The following is a 26563-nucleotide window of genomic DNA, read 5'->3' as shown; positions in this document are numbered from 1 at the left end:
TGGGGGTGGTGACTGCCCGTGAGGGGTGTGTTGTGATGGGCGTGCTGGTGATGGAGGTAGTGGATGAGGATGTAGTGCATGCAGGTGTGAGTGGAGACGCTACTGGGAGGGAGGTGGACGGTGAGGAGGAGGGGGACACAGTGGAGGCAGTGGATGTTGGTGTGTCTGCATGGGGATTGTGCTTGTGTGAGTGCCTGTGAGATGAAATGTGATGCTTGTGTTTGCTTGAGCCACTTCTGGGTGTTGATTTGGGTGAATGCTGGTCTGAAGGTGTGCTTGGGACAGGCTGGAGTTGAGGGGATTGGGTCTGGGTAGAGGAAGTTGGAGGGGGAAGGCTAGAGACAGGCACAAAGGCTGCCATCAGTGCTGAGGCCAGAGCCTGAAATGCTCTCTGTTGGGCCGCCACGCCAGAGTGAATGCCCTCCAGGTATGCATTTGTTTATTGCAAAAGCCTCTCGACACCCTGGATTGCATTCAGTTTGGTTGACTGCCCAACAGTGAGGGATCTCAGGAGGTCAATAGCCTCCTCACTGAGGGCAGCAGGGCTGACTAGGGCAGAGCCTGAGGTGCCTGGGGCGAAGGAGATGCCCACCCTCCTGGGTGAGCGGGCACGGGAAACACGCTGAGGGGCTGCTCGGAGGGCAGTGCTGGTAGGGGGGTGGCGGCTGTACCTGTTGTTGGGGTGGGCACAGAGGTGTCTGCCATTGCCAGGGAGCTTCCATCAGAGGAGGAGTCGCTGTCTGTGGTCTCCCCTCATGTCCCCGTCGTGGTGCTCCCCTCACCCTCCGTCCCACTGGTGCCCTCACCCTCTGTGGATTCGGCCTCCCGGCCCATGGGGGATGCAGCTCCCTCCGTTGTCGGTGCCTCTGCTCCTCCGCTAGATGCTGCTAATGCACACAAGGGCAGGGTGACAAAACAAAAAGGGGGGGGGGAAGACACAGAGGATACACTTGGTCAATGCCAGCAAACCCACTACTGTTGCTGTACAGAACACAGAGGGAGCAGCCCTATGCACTAGGCCATGCACTACCAGTTACTAAGATAGTCACCAGCCCATGGGGTACAATGCCTACCGCCATTAGCTGCACACCTGAAACCCACAGGATGCTACCCAGTAGTAGATGCCCACTAATACTATTGCGGTAGGAGTGCTTCATAGCCTGCCCAACAAGGGAGCTACCCTGCCATCTTCGCTCTGGCCTAGGGGCACCCACAGCCCACATCCCCCACCCAGGTAACTCTTAGCGCGTGAAAGTCATGATTCAGAATCTGTACTCACCCCTTGTGGCTGCTGTGATGCCTTCAAGTGCCCATCCAACCCCGGATAGGCCACCGCAAGGATGCGGTACATCAGGGGGGTCATGGTGCGACGGGCACTCCTTCCTCGTTGGAGGCCAACGCCAGCTGGGTCTCCGCCGTCTTCTTTGCCCACCGGCGTAGGTCCTCCCACCATTTGCGGCAGTGGGTGCTCTGCCTGTCATAGATCCCAAGGGTCTGCACCTCCTTGGCGATGGCACGCCAATTACCGTTTTTCTGATGGGCGCTGACCTGCAGGGAAAAAGTCATACCGTCTGGACTGTCATCCTCATGGCCCACCATATCCCTCCCATCCCCTTATGCACATACATTGACCACCATACATGCAGCACTCTGCCCAGGACCCCTCAGCCCCCCCTACATGTGGGTTACAAACACAGCACTCCATCCATTCATGGCCCACGCATCATGCTCACAGTGTACTCACCTGCTTGTCTGGCGGACCATCGAGTAACATGTACTGGGGTAGGACCCCATCCACCAGTTTCTCCAACTCCTTGTGATGGTATGCATGTAGGGTGGGGGGGATAAAGTAGTAAAAATTTGACTTACCAGAGTCCAGTCATCCTGCTACTCCGGCGAGGCCCTCAGGATGCATTATTGCCAAGACTTGCTCTTCCCATGTTGTTAGTTGTGGGGTAGGAGGTGGGGTCCTCTGTACAGCTACCTGGGTTTCTTGCAACCACAGAACATACCTTCCCCCGTAGGTCGTTCCACCTCTTCCTGATGTCATCCCTAGTTCAGGGGTGCTGTCCCACGGCGGTGACCCTGTCCACGATCCTCCGCCACAGCTCCTTCTTCCTTGCAATGGACATCTGCTGCACCTGTGATCCGAATGACTGTGGCTCTACCCGGATGATTTCCTCCACCATGACCCTTAGCTCCTCCTCTGAGAACCTGGGGTGTCTTTTGGTTGCCATGGATGTGGTGTGAGTGGTATGTGTGCGGATGTGTGGGATAATGTGTGCTGTGTTGTGTTATGAGGTGCGTGGATGGTGTATGGGTGATGATGTATTGTGCCTGATTGAGTGGGTGCTCCTGGCTTGTCTCTCTCTGCTTGCTATCTTTTTTTTCGCTGTAAGGGGTTGTGGGTAATGTGGGTGTATGTTTTCTAGTGGTGTGCGTGTGTGGGTGTGGTCTGTGTATGGGTGTCAGGTGTGTGTATTTTTTAATTGTCCAATGTGGTGTGGTTTTGTTAGTGTTTGTGTATTTTGAGCGCAGCGGTGTGTACCGCCAATAGTTTACCGCAGTTGAAAGACCACTGCGGTGATTCGTGGGTTTGATACTGTGGGTGTATTTCTGTTGGCGTAACGGTGTTGGTTTGGATACCGCCAGTTTATCACTGACCTTTGGTCTGGCGGACTTGTGTGAGTGTCTGTATAGTGGTGGATTTCTTAGTGTGGGTAATAACCACCACGGTCACGGTATGTTGGCGGTAGGTGGCATTTACCGCCAAGGTTGTAATGAGGGCCATAGTGTGCACTAAGTTCAGGGGTTCCCCAGAGGCTTAACAGAGGCTGAAGGAGAATATTCTAATGCTCTCTTTTGTGGTAGTGTGGCCGAGCAGTTAGGCTTGTCAGAGGGTACTGCAAAGCATTTGTTGCACACACACAGATAATAGAAGAAGCACACATTCAATGACTTAGTTCCAGACCAATTGATTTTATATAGCAAAAATATATTTTGTTAATTTATTTCGTGAACCACAAGATTCAGGTTGCAGGTAAGTACATAAATAGATAAGTATTTCACGTATGTATCAATACCAATTTGATTGGAATTGGTAAGTTGTACAGTTTTTGAATAAATGGCAATAATCTGTTTTAAAAGTTGGCAGTGCAATTTTCAGAACAGTTTCTGGGGGAAGAAAAGTTAGTACGTTTTGCAGGTAAGTACAACACTGACAGTTCCAGTCTCTGGGGGTTAGGAAGTCCACTGGTTGGGGTTCGAGTTAACCCGAAACACCCACAACCAGCAACATGGTGCTGGCCGGATGCAGAGGTCAAAGATGAGGCAAGTTTAACATGGGCTCCTATGGAGACTGGGGGCACTCGGTTTCAGATCTGTTGGCAGGTAAGTACCCACGTCTTCGGAGGGGGGTTTGGAGGAGCACTGAGGGGTGCACAAGTAGGCAGCAAACTCACACCCTCAGCGGCGCAGGGGCAGCGGGTGCAGGGTGCAAACAGATCGTCAGGCTCCCAATGCTTTCCTATGAGGGGACCCAAGGGGTCACTTAGATGTGGTAGGCTGGGTCCAGGGGTCGGTTCTGGAAAACCACAGGCCGGGCAAGTAGGAGGGCCGTCTATTAAACATTGCTGCACCAGAAGTCGGGTTCTCCAAGGCCTGGGGGCTGCAGGTGCAGTGTACCTTTTTGCGTCAGATATCTTCGTCTGGAGCTTTGCAGTCAGGGGGGTCCTCTGGATTCACACTGCAGGCGCCTGGAGAACAGGAGCCCTGAGCCTGGCCTGAGCCTTTGACGCTCACTGCCAGGTATTACAGTTCCTGCAGGGGATAGGTGTGAAGCACCTCCACCCAGTGCAGGCTTTGTTTCTGGGCACAAAGGCTCTCACCCGATGTGTCCAGAAACTCGACTCTTAGTGGCAGGCTGGCACAGACCAGTCAGTCCTGCACTAAAGGTTTGGGTAAAATACAGGGGTCATCTCTAAGATGCCTTCTGGGTGCATTGTTTAATAAATCCAACACTGGCATCAGTGTGGGGATATTGTGCTGAGAGGTTTGATACCAAACTTCCCAGTATTCAGTGAAGCCATTATGGAGCTCTGGAGTTTGGAATGACAAACTCCCAGACCATATACTCAGTATAGCTACACTGCACTTACAATGTCTAAGCAATATTGCTCATGCAGCTATGCCCTCACCTGTGGTATAGTGCACCCTATCTTAGGGCTGTAAGGCCTGCTAGAAGGGTGACTTACCTATGCCACAGGCAGTGGTTTGTGGGCATGGCATCCTGGGAGGGGTGCAATGTCGACTCTGCCTTTTTCTCCCCACCACAATACGCAAGCTGCAAGTGCATGTGCTTGGTGAGGGATCCCCCAGGGTGGCATAATATATGCTGCAGCCCTTGGGGACTTTCGCTGGTCATAGGGCCCTTGGTACCATGGGTACCTTTTACAAGGGACTTAATTGTGTGCCGCTGTGTGCCAATTGTGGAAACAATGGTACAGGTTTTGGGAAAGAAAACTTGTCCTGGGGCCCGGTTAGCAGGATCCCAAAACACTCCCAGTCAAAGTTGGCATCAATATCAGACAAAAAGTCGGGGTGGGGAACCATGCCAACAAGGGCACTTTCCTACAAACAGTCAGTGGTTAATTTGAGCTGGTGAGGATCACCAGCACTCATTTTTGGGGGCAGGCATTTTTTTTTCTGTATCAGCGATTTACCAAGAGTAAGCGAAGGATAAACATACAAAGCAGAAAGATGTAAAATTTGGCACAAAGTTAGAAAGGAGCCTGCAAGAATAAGATAAAGGGACAAGGAGTATCTGGCAGAGGATTGAAAAAGTAGTAGGTGGATTTAAGACTATGCAGCTTATTTTGCACAACATTTAATTGTGTGGGATGCCGGCATCTGAGCAGAATTTTAGGCATGGACACTCATTCTTTTACAAAGTAAGCACTTGCAACAGTAGATATTGACATTATGAAATTAACAGTAATTTTTGTTTTTTTCTACTGCTGATGGTGTTAGTGATTTAGCCTCTTTTTACTCAACTAAATGCAATAGGCTATTAGTGGTCATTTACTGTAATGACTTTTGTTCTGTTTTAAAGGTGCCCCTAAGGCCAGACGAGCTCCTCAACCAATTACAGACCATGTGCTTGTGGACCGGACTGAAGATGAGGATGGTAAGTAGTAAACGGTGTCATTCTACCATGGTGTTGCACTAGGAGCTGGCCTTTCAGTGGAGTTATTAAAAGTACATTACAATTCACAAATGTATTTGCCATGCCAACAAGGGCACTTTCCTACACAACTCCCTCCCAAACAAAAGAGGATGAGGCTAACCTTTCCCAAGAGAGTCTTCATTGTATGAGTGGAAAAACCTGGAAAGTCCATCTGCACTGGCATGTGCAGTCCCACGTCCGTGTTCCACTGAAAAGTCCATTCCCTGTAGGGCTATGGACCACCTCAAAAGTTTAGGGTTCTCACCTTTCATTTGCATTAGCCATCTGAGAGGCCTGTGGTCAGTTTGAACAGTAAAGTGAGTACCAAACAAGTATGGTCTCAGCTTTTTCAGTGACCAGACCACAGCAAAGTTCTCACTCTCAATGGCACTCCTACGCCTCTCCCTGGGGAGCAACCTCCTGCTAATGAAAGCAACAGGCTGGTCAAGGCCATCATCATTGGGTTGGAGCAGGACTGCTCCTATCCCATGTTCAGAGGCATCTGAACATGGGATAGGAGCACAATAAACTGCCTAGAATAATCTGGAGCTTTGAGACCGGGTGCTGAGCACATTGCCTCTTTCAAGGTGTCTAGGGCCTTTTGACAGTCAAGAGTCCAGTTGACCTTTTGGGGCCTTTTCTTTGAGGTCAGTTCTCTGAGGGGGGTCACAATGGGTCCATGCCCCTTCACAGACTTCCTGTAGTAACCAGTCAAGCCAAGGAATGCTCTGCCTTGAGTCTGAGGTTTTGGAGCTGCCCAGTCCAGAATTGTCTGGGTGTTGGGTTGTAAGGGTTGCACTTGGCCTCCACCTACAAGGTGGCCCAGGTATAAAACTGTGCCCTGCCCTATTTGGCATTTTGATGCTTTAATAGTAAGGCCTGAAGATTGCAGGGCCTACAAAACCTCCCCCAGGTGGATTAGGTGATCCTGCAAGGTGGAGCTAAAGACAGCAATATCATCTAGATATGCTGCACTAAGGACTCCAAGCCAGCAAGGACATGATTCACCAACCTTTGGAAGGTGGCAGGGGCATTCTTTAAGTCAAAGGGCCTAACAGTAAACTGATAATGCCCATCAAGTGTAGAGAAAGCTGTCTTTTCTTTTGCTCTAGGTGCCATCCTAATTTGCCAGTACTTTGCAGTTAAATCAAAGGTTCTTAAGAATTTGTCTGCACCTAATTTGTCAATCAATATTTCTGCTCTGGGTATAGGGTGGGCATCTATCTTGGTGACAGAGTTGAGACCTCTATAGTCTACACAGAACCCCCTTTCTCTCTTGCAATCCTTGGTATGAGGTTTCGGGACTAAGACCACTGGGCTAGCCCAGGGACTGTCAGTGAGGGGTTATTGAGAGTGCTCAGTAACCCCTAACTCCAGCATCTTGTGGACTCCCACTTTGATGGTCTCTTTGACTTGGTCAAACTGTCTGTATATTTTTGTTTTGACAGGTAAACTATCTCCTGTGTCCTCATCATGATTGAGTCTGTCCAGGGGTCTAAGAGAAGAGCCCAGCAAACTGTTGTACGACCTGCCTGCAGACAGCTTGCTGTTGGGCAGTGAGGGTGTCTGAATAGACAAGTCCATCAACTGACCCATCTTTAGGGTCATGTGAGAGGAAGCCAGGGAGAGGTTCACTCTCTGCTTCCTACTCCTCATCAGCAACCATCAGCATTGTTATGCCTGCCCCTTCACTGTAGGGCTTTAGGCGGTTAACATGGATTACCCTCTTGGGTGTCCTGCTAGTGCCCAGGTCCACCAAGTAGGTGACCTCACTCTTTTTCTCTGAGATAGGGTAAGGACCACACCATCTATCCTGAAGTGCTGTGGAGCCACTGGCTCCAGAACCCATACTCTCTGCCTTGTCTTGAATTCTACCAGTGCAGCATTTTGGTCATACCACAACTTCTGGAGCTGTTGGCTGGCCACAAGGTTTTTGTATGCCTTTTCAATGTATTCAGCCATCCTTGAGTGGAGGCCAAGCACATAGCCCACCACATCTTGTTTAGGCTCATGGAGATGTCTTTCCCAGCCTTCTTTTACAAATGCTAGTGGCCCTCCTACAGGGTGGCCAAACAGAAGTTCAAAGGGGGAAAACCCTACTCCCTTCTGAGACACCTCTCAGTAAGCGAACAGCAGGCATGACAGGACGGCATCCCATCTCCTTTTGAGCTTTTCAGGGAGCCCCATCATCGTGCCTTTCAATGTCTTGTTGAATCTCTCAACAAGTCCATTGGTTTGTGGGTGGTGTGGTATGGTGAATTTGTAAGTCACCCCACACTCATTCCACATGTGTTTCAGGTAAGCTGACATATAGGCCCTCATTACGACTTTGGCGGTCTTACTAGAAGACTGCCGAAGCCGCGGGTGCCACTATACCGCCAGTGCTGGCAGTATATGTAGCTCCCTATTATGACTTTACCGCTGGCCCAGCGGACGGAAACAGTGTTTCCAACCTCTGGCCCAGCAGAAAAGTCACATCCACATTGCAGCAGGTGGCAATGTTGATGTGCAGCGGGTGCAGCAGCACCTGTCGCGCATTTCACTGACGAAATTCGGGCAGTGAAATGCACAATGGGGCTGTGCCTGGGGGCCCCTACACTGCCCATGCCAAGTGCATGGGCAGAGCAGGGGCCCCCAGGGGCACCTGGAGTCCCCCTTCCCGCTAGCCTTTCCATGGCGGTGTTTACCGCCATGGATAGGCTGGCGGTTGCAGACTCATAATCCCCAGGGCGGTGGTGCTTGCACCGCTGCCTTGGGGATTATGACCGCCAAGTGGAAGCCTGGCGGTATGTTGGAGGGGCCGGCGGTATGGCCGTGGCTAATTCGCCACAGTCATAATCCACTGACGGTACACCGCCAGCCTGTTGGCGCTGTTACCGCCAGCTTACTGCCGGATGCCAGGGTCGTAATGAGGACCATTGTTTGTACCTCTGTCAGAAACCACCTCCTTAGGAAACCCCACTCTGGTAAAAATACCAATCAGGGCCTTGGCTACTGCAGGAGCTGTAGCAGATCTAAGGGGAATTGCTTCATAGTACCTGGTAGCATGATCCACTACTACCAGTATAAACTGATTCTCTGAGGCTGTGGGTAGGTCAAGTAAACCCACAATGTTCACACCAACCCTTTCAGAGGGAACCCCCACCACAGGAAGTGTAATGAGGGGGGTCTTTGGGTGGCCACCTGCCTTACCACTGGCTTGGCAGGTGACACAGGAGCTACAAAAAAGTGGTTGACAAGCCTGCGCTATGTTTTTGTTTATCCAAGATGCCCAGCTAGGGGGATATCATGGGCCAAAGTTAGGATTAACTCCCTAAACTGATGACGCACTACCACTCTCCTGGCTGCACCAGGTTTGGGGTATCTGGCCTCAGTGTAAAGGAGTCCATCTTCCCAATAGACCTTGCGGGAGCCACTGACATCTCCATTTTCCTGTGCAGCTGCTTGCTGCCTGCTGCCTCAGGCCTTCAAGAGTGGGACAAGTCTTTTGTCCTTGGCACGGTTATTCCCTTGAGGGTCCCCCTGGCCCAAGAGCTCTACAAGGCAAGGATCCAGCTCCATGGACTCAGTTCCCTCAGGGGGTAAGGCATCTTCCTGGGAAGAGAGGTCTTCCTTCTTTTGCTGTTCACAGGCTGGTCCCTCAGTCCTCTTACATTTTTTCTTGGAAGGTTAGGCCATTATTCCTGGCTTGAATACTTCTTTTTCACCCTGTGCTTTGCTTTATGCTCTTGTTTTCACACACACCAGTTCAGATTCCCAGCATGGCTGCATGTGTTTTGAGCTCTACCTCAGCCCAAGGAGCAAGCATTCCAGTGGGATTGTAGAAGAGACCACTACCTATTTCCGGCCAGTAACTCCTCCCCATTCTAAAGTCACCATAGCGATGGGATGGACTTTAGTTACATTGTCAGCATTGGTGACTGGATAAGTTTGTCCAGCCAAATACTGTCCTGGGGAAACCAGTTTTTCTATCACCATGGTGACACTGGCACCTGTATTCCTCAGGGCTTCTACTTTTGTCCCATTTATTAAGAGATGCTGTCTGTATTTTTGCATGGTAGGCGGCCAGACAGCTAGTGTGGCTACATACACCCCACCCTCAGAGACTAGAGTAGCTTCATTGTGGACCCTGAATTGCTCTGGGCATACTGTTGATCCCACCTGGAGACTGGCTATACCAGAACTAACAAGAGCAGTGCTAGGGGGATTCTTTTTGGGACAGGCCAAGTCTCCAGTTTGGTGCCCATGCTGTTTACAGTTGTGTCACCAGGCCGTCTTGGGATCAAAGTGTTTACCCTTGTACCCACTTGTGGACTGTGAAGAGGCTCGGGCCCACCCTCCTGTGCAGGTTTTTGGGGCCCTTGTTAAGACTCTTTGTTTTTGTCCTTAGGTGTCTCACCACCCTTCCCTTGGGGAGGCTTTATGACCCCTTTGTTTTGGTCACCCCCAGTGGAAGTCTTGGTCACCCTTGTCTTGACCCAATGGTCTGCCTTCTTTCCCAATTCTTGGGGAAAAATTGGAACTAGGTCTACTAAATATTGATGCAATTTGTCATTGAAGCAGTTACTTAAAAGATGTTCCTTCATAAACAAATTATAAATCTGATCATAGTCATGCATTCCACTGCCAGTTATCCAACCATCTTGTGCGTTCACCGAGTAGTTCACAAATTTAACCCAGGACTAGCTGAAGGTTTTGTGAGCCCCCCTGAACCTACTTCTATACTCCTCAGTGGTGAATCCAAAGCTCTCAATCATGGTAGCCTTTGTGTGGCCATAGGATTCAGCATCTACACCAGTGAGTGTGAGGAGTCTGTCCCTACACTTACCAGTAAACAGTTCCCAAAGGAGAGCCCCCCAGTGAGATCTGTTTAGTTTTCTAATTGCACAGGCTCTCTCAAAAGCTGTGAATCATTTGGTGATATCATCACCTTCCTCATATTTTGAGGCAATCCCTTTGGGGATTTTTAGGGTATCCATATTCTCTCTGGCCCAATTTAAGTTGCTGCCACCATTAATGGGTGCTAAGCCCATTTCTGCTCTCTCCTTCTCTATAACTAGGAGATGTTGCTCCAAAGCTAATGTTTTGGGCATCCTTGCTAAAAGGAGGTCCTCTTCATTGGGGCTACCCTCAATGTTCCCAGAGGAGCTGGACTCCCTTTCGAACATCCAGGTACTGTGAGTACTATCTTTGGAGATAGGGACCTTGGGACCCTGATCTCCCTAGTTAGGTGAGAAGGGGGGAGTTCATCCTCCTCAGCTCCAACATCTTGCATATTTGCGGGGGAGGTCTTACTCCTCAGCAGGGTGGTCCCAAATGTACTCTGCCAAGAGCTCCTGGAGCTTGACCTTGGTAGGGTTGGAGCCTGTTCTAATCTTTTTTAGCTTGCAGAGGGGCCTTAACTCTCCCATCCCTAAATGGAGTTAACGGGTGAGGTTGAGCTCCACAACCATTTCCTCTGAGCTGCCCATTATGTTACTAAAGTTGGGAATTACTTTTAGGAACTAAAACTACTTCTAGTTACTAACCCCTAAGATACAATAACTTTTTAAATCTAGAAAGAGATGCTAAATGAACTTAACCAAGGCCCTAGCAGGACTTTTAGAAATGTAGAAACATTTGACAAATTCAAAAATCAGTTTCTAAAGACAATTTTGGAACTTAGTTGTGTGATCAGGTATTGGCTGAGTAGTCCAGCAAATGCAAAGTTGTAAACCCCACAGCTGATCCACCAATGTAGGAAGCTGTCTCTGTATGTACTATATCAAAATGAGATATAGGGGGTCATTCTGACTCCCGCCGGCCGCGGTACCCGCGGGGCCGGCGGGAGCCGCCAGAATACCGCTGCGTGGTCACAAGACCGCCGCGGGTATTCTGGGTTTCCCGCTGGGCTGGCGGGCGACCGCCAGGAGGCCGCCCGCCAGCCCAGCGGGAAACACCCTTCCACAAGGATGCCGGCTCCGAATGGAGCCGGCGGAGTGGAAGGGGTGCGACGGGTGCAGTTGCACCCATCGCGATTTTCAGTGTCTGCATGGCAGACACTAAAAATCTTGGTGGGGCCCTGTTACGGGGGCCCCACGACACCCCATACCGCCATCTTGTTCCTGGCGGCCGAAACCGCCAGGAACAGGATGGCGGTATGGGGGTCAGAATCCCCATGGCGGCGCAGCAAGCTGCGCTGCCATGGAGGATTCCCCAGGGCAGCGGAAAACCGGCGGTACACCGCCGGTTTTCCGTTTCTGACCGCGGCGGTACAGAATGCCCTTGGGAGCACCGCCAGCCTGTTGGCGGTGCTCCCGCGGTCCCCGGCCCTGGCGGTCCATGACCGCCAGGGTCGGAATGACCGCCATAGTGTTCACATAGTCCAGGGATCCCCCAGAGGCTTAACAGAGGCTAAAGTAAATAATACTAATGCTCTCTTTTGTGGTAGTGTGGTCGAGCAGTTAGGCTTAGCAGAGGGTAGTGCAAAGTGTTTGTTGTACACACACAGACAATAGAAGAAGCACACACTCAATGACTTAACTCCAGAACAATTGTTTTTATATAGAAAAAATATATTTTGTTAATTTATTACTCAAACCACAAGATTCAAGTTGCAAGGAAGTACATAAATAAATAAGTATTTCATATATGTATCAATACCATTTTGATTGGAATTGGTAAGTTTTTCGTTTTTTGAATAAAAGGCAATAATCGGTTTTAAAAGTTGACAGTGCAATTTTCAGAACAGTTCCTGTGGACGAAGAAAAGTTAGTACATTTTGCAGGTACATACAACACTTACAGTTCCAGTCTCCGGGGGTTGGGAATTCCACTGGTTGGGGTTCAACCCCAAACACCCACCACCAGCAACACTGGGCCGGCCGGGTGCAGAGGTCAAAGATGAGGCAAGTTTAACATGGGCTCCTATGGGGCCTCCGGGCACTCAGTTTCAGATCAGCTGGCAGGTAAGTACCCATGTCTTTGGAGGGCAGACCTGGGGAGTTTAGAGGAGCATCTGGAGGCCATAAGTAGGCAACAAACTGACACCCTTAGTGGCGCAGGGGCGACCAGGTGCAGGGTGCAAACAGACCATTGAGCTCCCAGTGTTTTCCTATGAGGGGGCCCCAGGGGTCACTTGGATGCCGCAGGCTGGGTCCAGGGGATCTGTTCAGGAAAAACCACAGGCTAAGCAAGTAGGAGGGCCGTCTTCTGAACGTTGCTGCACCAGAGGTTGGGTTCTCCAAGGCCTGGGGACTGGGGGTACAGTGTACCTTTTCGCATCGGATATCTTCATCTGGAGCTTTTGCAGTCACAGGGCTCCTCTGGATTCACACTGCAGGTGTCGTCGTGGGGGACAGGAGTGGTCAGCCGAGGGTGGCATTTGCTCAAAATCACCTGGGGATCCTCTCTAGTTGGTTAGGCCACCTGGACACGGTCTGTGGGCATCGGGTGCAGAGTGGTCAGGACTTGCGGATCCGGGGAGGGTCTGGAGTCCTTAGCTGTAGTTTCTTTTTGGACAGGGCCACTGTCCACAATAGTTCTTGGTCTTCTGTGATGCAGGCAGCCCTCTGGAGATTTGGCAGAGGTTGCTGGACCCACAGGATGTGTGACTTTCTTTTGCAATTTCTCTGAAGCAGGAGACAGGCCGGCAAGTCAGTTCTTGCCTTCCCTCTTCTCTGCTGGGACTTCAGCTTAGCAGTCCTTCTTCTTTCTTCTTGTGAGGTCACCAGGAATCTGACGACTTAAGTTCAGGGGAGCCCTTAAATCCTGGATTTAGGGGCATTACAGGGGTCAGAGGGCAGTAGCCAATGGCTACTGACCCTGAGGATGGCTACACCCTTCTTGTATCCACTCCCTTTGGGGAGGGGGACACAAACCTAACCCTATTGGGCCCTGTCCTCCAAACTAAGATAGACAATTCTGCAGGGAGGGGGGTCACCTCAGCTCTGGACACCTTAGGGGTGGTCCTAACTGGGGTGGTCACTCCTTCCTGCTTTCCCTAATTTTCCCACCGGACATGCCGCCAAAAGAGTGGCTTTGTCTGGGGGGGCGGGCAACTCCACTCGCTGGGGTACCCTGAGGCACAGTAACAAGAGGTCTGAGCCTTTGAGGCTCACTGCCAGGTGTTACAGTTCCTGCAGCGGGGAGGTGCTTCACACCTCCACCCAGTGCAGGCTTTGTTCCTGGTCACCGGGAGCACAAAGACTCCCACCCCATGTGGCCAGAAGCTCATCTCTTAGTGGCAGGCTGGCACAGACCAGTCAGTCATGCACTAAAGGATTGAGTAAAATACAGGGGGCATTTCTAAGATGCCCACTGGGTGCATTGTTAAAAAAAAATACAACATTGGCATCAGTGTGCGTTTATTGTGCTGAGAAGTTTGATACCAAACTTCCCGGAATTCAGTGAAGCCATTATGGAGCTGTGGAGGTGGTAATGACAAACTCCCAGACCATATACTCAATATGGCTACCCTGCACTTTCAATGTCTAAGAATGGACTTAGACACTGTAGGGGCATTTTGCTCATGCAGCTTTGCCCTCACCTGTGGTATAGTGCACCCTGCCTTAGGGCTGTAAGGCCTGCTAGAGGGGTGACTTACCTATGCCACATGCAGTGGTGTGCCGGCATGGCACCCTGAGAGGGATGTATATCGACTCTGCCTTTTTCTCCACACCAGCGCCCACAAGCTGCAAGGACAGTGTGCATGTGCTTGGTGAGAGGGTCCCCCAAGGTGGCATAATACATGGTGCAGCCCTTGGGAACCTTCTCTGGCTACAGGGCCCTTGGTACCATGGGTAGTTTTTAAAAGGGGCTTAACTGCGTGCCAGGTGTGCCAATTGCGGAAACAATAGAACAGGTTTTGGGAAAGAACACTGGTACTGGGGCCTGGTTAGCAGGATCCCAGCACACCTGCAGTCAAAGTTGGCATCAATATCAGGCAAAAAGTGTGTGTGGGGGGTAACCATGCCAACAGGGGCACTTCCCTACAGTCAGTGCTTAATTTGAGCTGGTGGGCACCACCAGCACTCATTTTGGGGGGGTGGCACTTATTTTTCTGTATCAGCGATTTACCAAGAGTAAGCGAAGGATAAACACACAAAGCAGAAAGACGGAAAATTCAGCACAAAGGTAGAAAAAAGGAACCTGCAAGAGTAAGATAAAGGAGAAGGAGGGCCTGGTAGTGGATAAAAAAGTAGGAGATGGATTCAAGACTATGCAGCTTATTGGCACAACAACATTTCATTTGTGGGATGCGGGCGTCTGAACAGAGTTTTGGGCCTGGGCACTCATTCATTTACAAAGTAAGCACTTGCAACAGTAGATATTGACATTATGAAATGAACAGTATTTTTTGGTTTTCTCTACTGCTGATGGTGTTAGTGATTTAGCCGCTTGTTACTCAAGTTTATGTGATAGGCTACTAGTGGTCATTTTCTGTGATTACTTTACATTTTTGTTTTAAAGGTGTCTTTAAGGCCAGACGAGCTCCTCAACCAATTACAGGCCATGTGCTTGTGGACCGGACTGAAGATGAGGATGGTAAGTAGTAAACAGTGTCATTCTACCATGGTGTTGCACTAGGAGTTGGCTTTTCAATGGAGTCATTAAAAGTACATTGCAATTCACAAATGTATTTGCGATTTGCAGTGTCAGAATTACAAATCCCAGCAAATCAGAAAGGAAAGGATGTGGTTAATAGGCACCTTCCACTCCTTGGAACTCTCATGGAAATGTATCAGTGATTTGAGAGTTCTCCAGTAGTCCCAAAAACATTGAACTGTTACCATCTCCCATGGTTGGACGTAACCATCTGCACTGTGGAAACTGTCCATGGCAGACAGTTTCACTTTCTAAGGGGGGGCGTCTGGCAGCAAAGGGAGCAGAGAACATACTAACGCACCACTCCTTGCACTCTGTGATGTCCATTTTAGCATCTGCCACTTTCTTATGAGAATGCAACCACCACCCATTTAAAGCTCATTATGAAAGGAAATTCAGAGGCACAGCTCTGCTTTCTCTTTCTGGCCCAGCGGGGAGTTTGGACTATATGGATTCACTGAAGAAAGTCCCGCATGAATATTAATGAGGCAGTGTTTATGAAGGTCATGGAGATTCCTGGATAAGTACCATTTTACATTATGTCATAGAAGTAGGTCCATTCAGTACAAAAAAATGGTCAGGTCGTCTTGATGCTGCTGTGAGAACACATCACTTACATGCAACCATCCGAGTCTTGCATATCGTGTAGTGTTCTTTGGGTACCTTAATGCAGAAAAAATGGCAACTGTTTTAGTATTTTAAGAATCTACATCAAAGCAAAAGTGTAAGTATAAATATCTTTATTTAGGTATTACTTTGTGTGTTTCCTTCTCACAACTGAACAAAATCCTAAATGTGTACCAGCTTAGGTACCATAATAAAGATTTAGCCAAAAGTTGTAATTCTCAGTATTTCTTGACATTTTCAATGCTTGGTGGCGGTCTCTAGTTGTGTTTAATTCAAATGTGACACGCATTTGGGTAACTTCTGATTCTTTTTCTAGAAGGAGAAATGAGGGTCATCCTCAGAAAACCATTCATCCATCAGACCGAATCATCCATTGTCTACCTGGAGCAAGAGCAGATGTTTTTCCAAAGTTCATACCACGAATTTGAAAGTAGGATGTGAAGCAGAGAAAATATCAAGCATACGAACTAATGTTCACATTATGAAAATCAGACCACTTCAAACTTCCTGTTAGAGAATGCTGATGATTGAAAGATTACATGAAAAATAAATGCTTATTTGTCAGTAACATTCTAGAGTATCAACTTGTATTTATTGGACCATGTGCATGCCTTCCAAGGAGTTCACAGACGTGGAGGCGTGATGCTACCTGAAACACCGTGACATATATTTTAACAAATCAAATCACAGCATTTTAAATAAAACCAAAGTTTTCTTTAAAAATTTACAAATCGGAATTTAAAAAAAAACAAAAGTTATATTGATAATTAATTGGAATCCATGCAATTGCCGAAATACAAAGCACGCAAAATGTACTTTAAAAGTCTGAAGCTTCCACAAACCATTCTGGGAATAGAAGTCTTTAAAATTATTTTGCCCACCCAAAAAATCAAAAACTTATTGTTTTCAGTGAGTTTTAGAAATAACTGTATTTATTTTAGTTAAAAAAATGCATATTAACTTTTTTATTGTTGTGGAATCTTGTCAGATCCATGATTAGGAAACGAGTAACGATTTAGCAATTTCACAAAATATTACTTTTTTTTGTTATTCTGCCAGTGGAATTATGTATTCTGGAAATGTTTCTAAATATATGGGCCCATTCACAAACCCAATTTGTAAGACGGACAGTAGCAGTCCTTTAGTAGAATTTTAAGTAGTCTTAATGGCCTTTATGGATTGGCTACTAAAGCATGTAAAATGTAAATAACATGTGAATATACAGTTAGGACAGATATAATGGACTGCACCCTATCTGCACTATTACTATTTGGGAGTTAATGTTTTGATGTTGGTTCAAAAAAGTGTTTCTGGGTATGGCAAAATGTACTCCTTTAGTACTACTTCCTGTACTCATACATGTCTGTGTGAATCAGCCCCAATGTATCCATCAGTGCTGTGTCTCTACAACATTGCTAGCATCAAACACATTGATGAAGATGAATGGTATTGCCTGTAAGGAGGTGTTATTACATAGTGAAAAATACTCAATGTGTAAATAAATCAAATTGACGTCACCTCTTTGCCTTCCTTCTTTGTGGATGGCCGTAGGTCATTTCCAGTTTTTAAAAAAATTGTTAACCAGGTTATGAGCCTTTCATTCATGCATTTGTGTGTCAGGTGAACAAAAGCGCAACTTGATGTTTAAACAAATTAATGTTGTACATTAATACAGCTTTCATACTTAAGCAGATATGCAGACGGAGAAGTGGAGAAAGTTAGGCCCATATTTATACTTTTTTGTTCTCACATTTGCGCCGCTTTTTGACGCAAAAACACAATTGTATTTTGTAAGTTTGCCCCACTTTTGCGTCAAAAAGCGGCGCTAAAAAAGTATAAATATGGGCCTTAGTCTATTGTGCATTGATCAGTATCAAGTGAGTTTTCAAGTCTTTCTTGAATTGTACTAGAGAACTTATGACCTGTACAAGCAGACAGAAAGGGACACAAATCAAAATAAAGATGCAGTATAGAGTGGGTTAGGAGGGGTGCCTCTGAAATAGTTGAATTTTGAGACTGCCGCCATTTTGCATAATTTTGGCTTTGCTACACTATCTACATAATCCTTGCATATGTTAACAAAAATGTTTATATTGAGCTCAAATGGGTTAAAAATCTTTAGAAAGTGCCACATATCGGACCTCACACTAGAAGATCAGTTACAAATGTGAATTAATCGCTTTTCAGTTACTCTTGCTATGTTTTGGTGATTTGATAAAGTGGAACTAACAAGACTAAACGTTTGCTCAGACAGTATTAATGTGCTTTTAAGTGACAAAAAGTCAGAATAGTATTCCCACAGAATGTCTTTCATAATGCTGCATAATTTGCCTTTCATAACAACTTACTTAAGTCAGCCATGCTGCATTATTCAAACCTTCACTGCTGGATAATTTTGTTAATCCTAGTATGGGGGTCACAAGAAGAGCAAAGGTGTAAGGTCTTAGGTTAAGAGTGACAAGATATTTGGTCAGAGCTTGTTGACAAGTAATACAAATGCCATGGATAGCTGTAAATACCAACATGAGTAGTTTCTACAAGAAACGGTGTGTCACGGATAACCAGCCAGCTTGGATTTGGTAAGGTTAGATGAGGGTGTGTCTCCAAAGATTAAACGGGGTCTGTGAAGTCATTTTTATAACTTTGTTTAGGGGCAACACACTGAAAGGATGTAAAGCAGTTGATTCTGCCAATTACAAGGTTAGTGTTCAGTCCTTTTGCAGTATGGAAAGTATGATGAGGATGGAGTTAATGAATCTTCACATCAGAACCTAATGGATTTTTCTTTTGTCTCATGACAGAGGGTAAAACTATTCTGAGGTTCCTAGTAACAGTGGATTGTATTAAGGTGTCCCAGAGGCAATGCTTGTTTATATGAAGGAGGTTGGGTCCAATTCGGCTGGGACGCGGGTTATCTCTTCTTTATCCAATTTAACAATAATTCATCAAGACATCAAGCAAGATTTTTTTAAGCCAATAAAATTCACCAACATTTTCCAGGCTTTTGTAGTAAGAATAAAACCAGAGCCACTGGTTAATTTGACATTTTTTCATACAAAAGCATTTATTTGTAATTGAAAAACAGGTTCACCAATGTTTGGGACTCTGTAAGGGTCGGGTTTAGAGTAAGTGGAAGCGTTCTTGCATAGGTTCTCATTATCCTAATGAGACTACTGGATTTAGGTGGCAGGATCACCTGAATCGTGGGTTACTGAGTTCAATCCCACACCATGTGACACCTGTCACCCCAATCCGGGTTTTCTGGCCAACTAGCAGTGCCTCATCTCCACCCAAGAGCAGGGATGATTGTGGCAACTGGGGTCATGACGGAGAGGACTCCTCAGGGGAATCGTGGTCGATCAGATCTCACCCCTTTCTCTCAGTTACATTAGCCTCACTCAAGCAAAGACAAACAGAAGCAGAGTATAGTTCAATATGTTTTATTGAAGTAACTACATCTTAAATAAAATGGCATGTATTGCAATAACTAGGATGATAAAACACATTAGAAGCAAAATTGTGACAAGGAGAGTGAAACAAAAAAACAGTCCCGCCATACTGTCACTAGGAATATATATGTTCTATTGCAAGTGTGGCTGTAGATACACATGCATAAATCCGCCATCTAGTGTTGGGCTCGGAGTGTTACAAGTTGTTTTTCTCCAAAGAAGGTTTTCGAGTCATGGGATCGAGTGACTCCTTCTCTTGGTGATACTGAGCATGGGCATTGAGTCCTTTGTTAGATAGTTTTCTTTCCTCTGTCGGGTTCAGACGTGTTTCCTCTCGCTCTGGTATATCTTGGTTCGGTATTCTCTGAATTTCTCTCTAACTTTCTATAAACGTCAGTATAGTCAATCCGATTGTAGTGGGCGACCTGGCCCTTTTTGGGCTTACTTCGACATGTTGTAGTCATTTTAGGCTGATGGAACAGACTCCATTTCGGTTCTGTCCACGGTTCCACACCAAATTTCCCTACACCGATCAGCATTTGGTGTGCAATCTCTGTCTGTCTCTGGAACATAGAGAAGAAACCTGCGACACTTGCAGATCATTTCGATCCAAAACGACTCTTTGGGACCGAAGGGCGTTTCGAATGGAAATGGCGTCCAAGTCGTCAGAACACACACCGGACATCTTTGGCGAAGAACATGCGCAAGAAGAAATATGACAGCGCGCAGCCGTCTCCATTGCAGATTCCAATTCTAATCCAGATTCCGATGTCGACAGCCAAGATATTCCGTCGGCGCAGTGCGTGAGAAAATCAGCCCTGCCACACCAAAGACAATTAAAAAGACTCATGCATCGGTCTTCGGTCCTGCACTGCCTTCGGGCCATGGTCGGACCCAAAAATTACCTTCGGATGACCAACCATTGGGTTCGGCACTGGACCAAAAAAACAAAGTGCATTCGGCATATACCAAACAGCCAGCCACATCAGTTTTGGTACTGAACCAAAAATCTGATTTTTCCTACAACCTATATTAGAGGTTATGGATGCTAAACAGCGCAAGGTTCATATACACAAAGAAACAGGAAGGGTCATAGCCTGTCCTCCTCCAACAATAAAAAGAAAACAGACTTTTCAAGAGACTTTGGATGCTGGGCCTCCACCTATTAAGGTCTCTAAACAGAATGAGAAACAAAAGGCAATCCAACAGTCTAAGCCTTCGCCACCAGATTTTCCTATCCTTCCTGCTACCCCCCACCACCTTTACCTACATTATCAGCACAGTTTTCTGCACAGAAATCATGTACATCACTGCATACAGATGACCTAATTGATCCTCAAAAATAGGTAGACCCATGGGATATATATGATATAGATCCCATTCTCCCTAATGATCCAGATCCATACCCAGCAAGACCATCTCCCCCTGAAGATACCACTTCTTATAACCAAGTTATAGCAAGAGCAAGTGTGTATCATAAAGTACAGTAACATACAGATCCTATTGAGGATGACTTTCTATTTAACACTCTAACATCTACTAATAAAGAGTTTCAGTGTCTCCCTATGCTTCCAGCTATGCTTAGACATGCTGAAGACATTTTGAAAGCAAGAATTATTACACCCCAGGTGGAGACAAAATATAAACCTGCACCAGTTTTTATTAGGACACAATTACAACCTGATTCTATAGTGGTAGGTGCAGCAAAAAAAAGCCAATAGCCACTATACAGGAGATGCTCCCCCTCCAAACAAAGAAAGTCGGAAATTTGATGCAGCAGGTAAAAATTGCTACTCAAGCTGCTAACCATTGGAGGATTGCAAACTCCCAAGCACTCCTAGCAAGGTATGACAGGGCTCATTGGGATCAGATGGAAGACTTGTTACAATATCTTCTACTGGAACGTCAAAAAAAGGGACAACAAATAGTAGCAGAAGGACTGGCTATTTCTAACAATGCAAGCAGATGTGCTACAGATGCAGCTGATACAGCAGCAAGGGGAGTCAACACAACCATAATCATTAGGAGACATGCATGGCTAAGAGCTTCAGGATTTAAGCCAGAGATACAGCAACAGCAAGCAATTTTAAACATGCACTTCGATAACGAACCTCTGTTTGGTCCAGGGGTTGATACCACAATAGATCAATTTGAAAAAGACTCAGAGCAATGGGTGTATTACACACCACGCCAACTAGGGGCACTTTTTGTAGGCCACACTTTAGGAGTTTCAAACCATCTACTTCACAGTAAAAACAAGGGCCACACTTCTATAATAGAGGTTCATTCAGAGGCTCTTACAAAGGATCTAATTATACGGGAAGAGGTAAATCAGCCTCCCCCAGAGATTCCTCCACCTAAACAAAACAGTGACTTCTTACAAATCCCCACAGAGTATACATCTCCTGTTGCGAGGAAGACTGGCAACATTTTACCCGCAATGGCACAACATAATTATCCAACATGGCTATTGTCTAGAGCTCATCTCTGCTCCACCAAACATCCCCCCCTCATTCACACAGACTCACTCAGGAACATCTCACTTTATTAAAACAGGAAGTACAATCTCTACTAATCGAAGGAGCCATAGAGATAGTACCTATATTCCAACAGGGGTCTGGAGTATATTTACTGCACTTCCTCATACCAAAGAAAGATGGTACTCTCAGACTAATTTTAGATCTCAGACCCCCTCAATCAATACATCCTTTCAGAACACTTTGATATGGTCACTCTACAAGACATCATTCCCCTAGTACAGTGGTTCCCAAACTGTGCGCCGCGGCTCCTTGGTGCGCCGTCAAAATTAGCCAGGGGCGCCGCACACAGTCTGGAAACCACTCGGAGGTGCTTTTAATCGGTAGCTTTTCACCGTGGTTTTGGAAACAAAACCCCCTGCATTAATTATTGTGACCAGCTGAGGGCGCCAGTGTACCATTAATAATGTCCCTATGACAAAAGAAAAGAAATAGTTTAAAATAAATGGTTTTCAGGAACCTGAACGAGAGAATAAAGAAGTCAAACTGTAAATAGTGTATGTACAGGTACAGGCTGGGATTACGTTCCCCCACCCGCCAAAAAAAAGTAACATAATGGGGAGCCGTGGCCAACACGGCCAATAGGTCAAAGGAGCCGGGGATCGAAAAAGTTTGGGAACCACTGCCCTAGTACAAAAACAGGATTGCATGACAGCATTAGACTTCAAGGATGCTTATTTCCACATTCGCATACATCTTGCACATCAAAGGTATCTAAGATTTCTTATAGAAGAAAAGCACTACTAATTCAAGGTGCTTCCATTCGGAGTAACAACAGCACCAAGGGTGTTCACCAAATGCTTACCGGTGGTTGCAGCATTCCTCAGAAGACAATACATACATGTCTTCCCATATCTGGGCGACTGGTTCATAAAAGCCAATACAATTCAAATTTGTCAACAACACACTCAATATACCATAGACATCCTACACAATCTAGGATTCAGAATCAATTACCACAAATCTCACCTGCAGCCATCACAAGTGCAACCGTATCTGGGAGCAATTCTGAACACTCAATCAGGATTAGCATACCCAAACTCAGTGAGGATTCAAGTATTTCATAATCTCATATCTTGACTACAATCCAACCACACTTATACAGTGAAGTTAGTGATGAAACTCTTGGAAATTATGGCTTCATGCATAGCAATAGTACCCAATGCAAAACTGCACATAAGACCACTACAGGAGTGTCTTTCTCAACAATGGTCTCAGGCACAGGGTCAAAATCAGGATCTAGAGTTATTGGACTGCCAGACTCTCCGCTCTCTGCAATGGTGGAATTGCATTAACCTTTCAAAGGGGCGGCCCTTTCAGGACCCTGTATCTCAAACCACAATCACAACAGATGCATCAATGATAGGTTTGGGGAGCTTATCTCAAAAACCTCACTGTACAGGGGGAATGGGACTCAATTCAACAGACTTATCATATAAACCACTTGGAATTACTAGCAGTATTCCTAGCGCTCAAAGCCTTTCAGACACAAATCACACACAAGATAGTGTTAATAAGGACAGACAATATGACCACTATGTATTATCTGCAAAAACGGGGGGGGGGGCACACTCATCTCAATTGTCCCTTTTAGCAAAGACAATTAGGAAATGGGCAATTCATAATCAGATTCAATTACTGGCAGAGTATCTTGCAGGAATACACAATCAACTAGCGGACCTCTTAAGCAGGACGCAACAACAAGTACACAAATGGGATTCAACAATATATTCAAATGTGGGGAACCCCAGACATAGACCTTTTCACCACAAGCAAAACTTCACATCCAGGTACCCACACCCTCAATCCCAGGACAGTGCTCTATGGATCAATTGGTCTGGGATATTTGCTTACACTTTTCCACCTCTCCCACTAATTCCATTTCTGATCAAAAACATGAAACAAACCTCGCTCACCATGATACTCATAGCTTCCACATGGGCACGTCTACATTGGTATACAACACTGTTGGCTCTGTTTGTAGTACCACATCACAAACTACTAAACAGACCAGATTGGTTGACTTAAAAGAGAGCTCAAATCAGAAATCCAAATCCCAGCATACTCAACCTTGCGATTTGGCTCCTGAAGTCATAGAGTTTGGCTACTTACAACTTCCATCTGAATGTATGGATATTCTAAAGGAAGCATGCAAACCCACAACTAGACAGTGTTATGCGGTGAAATGGAAGCATATTGTCTACTGTTGTCAGCCTAAAAACATTGACCCACTCAAAGCTTCAATACAGGATATTGTTTGCTATTTGCTACACTTACAAAAAGCAAACCTCACATACTCTATTAGTATGCATTTAACAGCAATAGCTGCTTACCTCCAAAACAGACAACATACTTCCCTGTTTAGGATTCCTGTTATAAAGGCTTTTATGGAGGGTCTTAAAAGGGTTATTCCACCTAGAGCTCCACCAGCCCCTGTGTGGAATCTTAACATTGTAGTCACAAGACTTATGGGGCCACCATTTGAGCCCATGCATTCTTGCCCAATTCAGTTTTTACCATGGAAGGTTCCCTTCTTAGTAGCAATCAGTCCTTAAAGAAGAGTCAGTGAAATTCAAGCATTCACTTTAGAAGAACATTTCTTTCAAATTCACAAAAACAAAGTAGTTCTGAGAACAAATCCAAAATTCCTACCAAAAGTGGTTTTACCTTTTCATATCAATCAGTCAGTGGAATTGGCAGTCTTCTTTCCACAGCCAGATTCAGTTGCTGAAAGAGCTCTTCAATTTTGGGGGGTTGGGGGGGCTGCTTTACAGTCTATACAAACATGTGTATCTACAGCTATGCATGCCATTGAACAGAAAATTTTACTTACCAAGTAGACATCTGTTTCGTGGCATGCAGTGCTGTAGATTCACATGCACTCTCCCTCCTCCCCAGAATCCTGTGGCCATAGTAGTACTAAATATTATAAATATGTATATACATTGCATTGACATCTAATTTCTTTACTATATATGTACATATACACTTATACACTCTTTACTTCACCCTCCTGCGGGGAAAACAATGTAACAAAGGACTCGATGCCCATGCGCAGTATCACCGAGAGGAGGAGTCACTCGCTCCTGTGACTCGAAAACCTTCCTCGAAGAAAAACAACTTGTAACACTGCGAGTACAACACTAGATGGCGGACTTATGCAAAGCATGTGAATCTACAGCACTACATGCCACGAACAGATATCTACTGAGTAAGTAACATTTTCCATATATTTCCTACCTAAGCTATGTTAGAGCACAACGTGCTAAGCCCTAATCTACCCTCCAGGTTTCCCCCCTGGGTAGACATCATCCCCCATACCTGAGCAAGGAAGCCTGTTGTATAAAAAAAGACTGAACCCATATAGGCCAGGGGTTCAGCAGTCTAAGCAAGTAGCTGTAGCGAAGACATTCAGCGGTCAGCATGCAGTCGTGGTCATCTGGCTGGAATCTCCCTCTAACGTGTATGGGACAGAAAAGTGTTTTTATAATAAAAAGTTGATATTCCAAGAAAAGGTCCCCACGTAAGAATATGTATGTTTCTGTGAATGCAGGAGACACAGCGTACCACATTTGCCGGCAACCCAATCTGACTGCAGCTGTGAGGAAAGCACAAAGTGAAATGCTAAGAACATGATGCTTTCCTAGGCGAAAGAACAAACAGATAGAAAAAATAAAACAACACCGCAAATGTGGCTAATGCTAGAAAAATAAAGCAATGCTGGAAAAAATGTAACTGGGCTGAAGCGCACAACGGCAGGCGTAATTTGCTAAAATAATGTGTCTAAACCATGGCTAAAATAGTTACACAACACCCTCCCCTTGCTGGTTCAAAGGTGGTTCAAAGCCTAAAATGGGAAAGATAAGCTACTAAAATCACTTCATAAAAGCATATAAAAATGAATGTCAGTAATGACAAGTTAAAGGACACTTGAGCATGGGGTAAAAAGGGGCACTTTAAAACCTCAGAAGTGGCTAGAAAAAAACTGAATTCAAAAGTCAATGTCATTTTTAAAATCCCCAATGATATCCAGGAAAATTGAAGTCAGGAAATGTTCCACTTCGGCAGATGGCAAAATAGCCAAATCGTTTCCAAAGAAAACCAAGGGGCACTCATGTTCCAAAGCCTGAGCTCCAGCTGAGGCAGCAGCATTCCATGTAGTGCCCAATGTTGAGTTAAGACCCCATTATCCACGAAGGGCAACTCATAGACAGCTTCCCTTAGCAAACGCACCCTCAACGCGCAAGTCTAGTAATGAGCCCTCAACGAGAACAACAACAGGTCAGTGCCCAATGAAAGTAAGTGCTGCACAGAAAGACAAACTTTCCGTGCACATTCAAAAAGGTGCCAAAGGCATCGAAACATGGGCTGCACACAATCCAAAACCGGACTAAATGATAGAAACCAGTCGCACTCTAGTTCTTTCAGGAATGGTGCTCTGAAATACTGCATCATGTGTTAATGACACAGGTGCACTGGTGGAAGCACTTTCAGTTCTCCTTGTTGTGAAAGGACAGCCATGGCGCAGAAAAAATAGCAACAGCAGAATGCCACCTGTTATAGCCAAAGTAATCAATCAATCAATCAGGAATTTGTAAAGCGCACTACTCACCCGTGAGGGTGAAGGGGGGAAGGTGCTGCTACTGCTCGAACAGCCAGGTCTTGAGAAGTTTCCTGAAGGTAAGGAGGTCTATGGTCTGGCACAGGTGGGTGCAGTAATCAAAAATCCCCCCAAAATACTCAAAAATATTGAGTGTATGACTGAAGGGATTAAGCCAAATATAGAAGAAAAGGTGTGAGTGAAACCAGAACCAACAGCCTTAAACAAATGCGCGATTCCAGTAGTACTGGATGCCTTAAATAGTCGTCCCACAAGTTCACCAAAGTGTCTCGGAAAGTTTGTGCTTAAAAGGGACTGAATCTCTGCAGATGACCTTGCAACTTGAAGCGCATAGGTCTTGCACGCAGAGGTAGGTGCCACATGTTTTTGAAACAATAACGCCTTGAGTCTGCTTAACTTGTCAAAATTCATATTGTAAGTAGCAATATGAAGCCAAATCTCTGCTACTTCCCTTTGTTGTGTAGTGGGGAAAAGGACATTCCTGCAAGAGGTGACAATTTGGGAGACCGAAGCAACATAAG

At 46.1% G+C, this 26563-nt stretch overlaps 1 protein-coding gene across 1 annotated transcript in view; it reads left to right on the top strand.

Annotated features, from left to right (window-relative positions):
* LOC138268010 (disintegrin and metalloproteinase domain-containing protein 10-like) overlaps positions 1 to 16952 on the top strand; it is a 148243-nt gene extending 131291 nt beyond the window's left edge. Inside the window, exons 16-18 of the mRNA XM_069217318.1 lie at positions 5111 to 5185; positions 14674 to 14748; positions 15752 to 16952. Of these exons, the coding sequence (XP_069073419.1) occupies positions 5111 to 5185; positions 14674 to 14748; positions 15752 to 15876 (275 nt within the window). The 3' untranslated portion in view covers positions 15877 to 16952. The remainder of the gene's footprint in view (positions 1 to 5110; positions 5186 to 14673; positions 14749 to 15751) is intronic.
* Positions 16953 to 26563: the final 9611 nt, after the last annotated feature.

This window comes from Pleurodeles waltl, chromosome 12, assembly GCF_031143425.1.
Source record: "Pleurodeles waltl isolate 20211129_DDA chromosome 12, aPleWal1.hap1.20221129, whole genome shotgun sequence".
Lineage (NCBI taxonomy): Eukaryota > Metazoa > Chordata > Amphibia > Caudata > Salamandridae > Pleurodeles > Pleurodeles waltl.
Note: the sequence above shows the minus strand (reverse complement) of the source record. Positions and strands in the feature narration are given on the sequence as shown.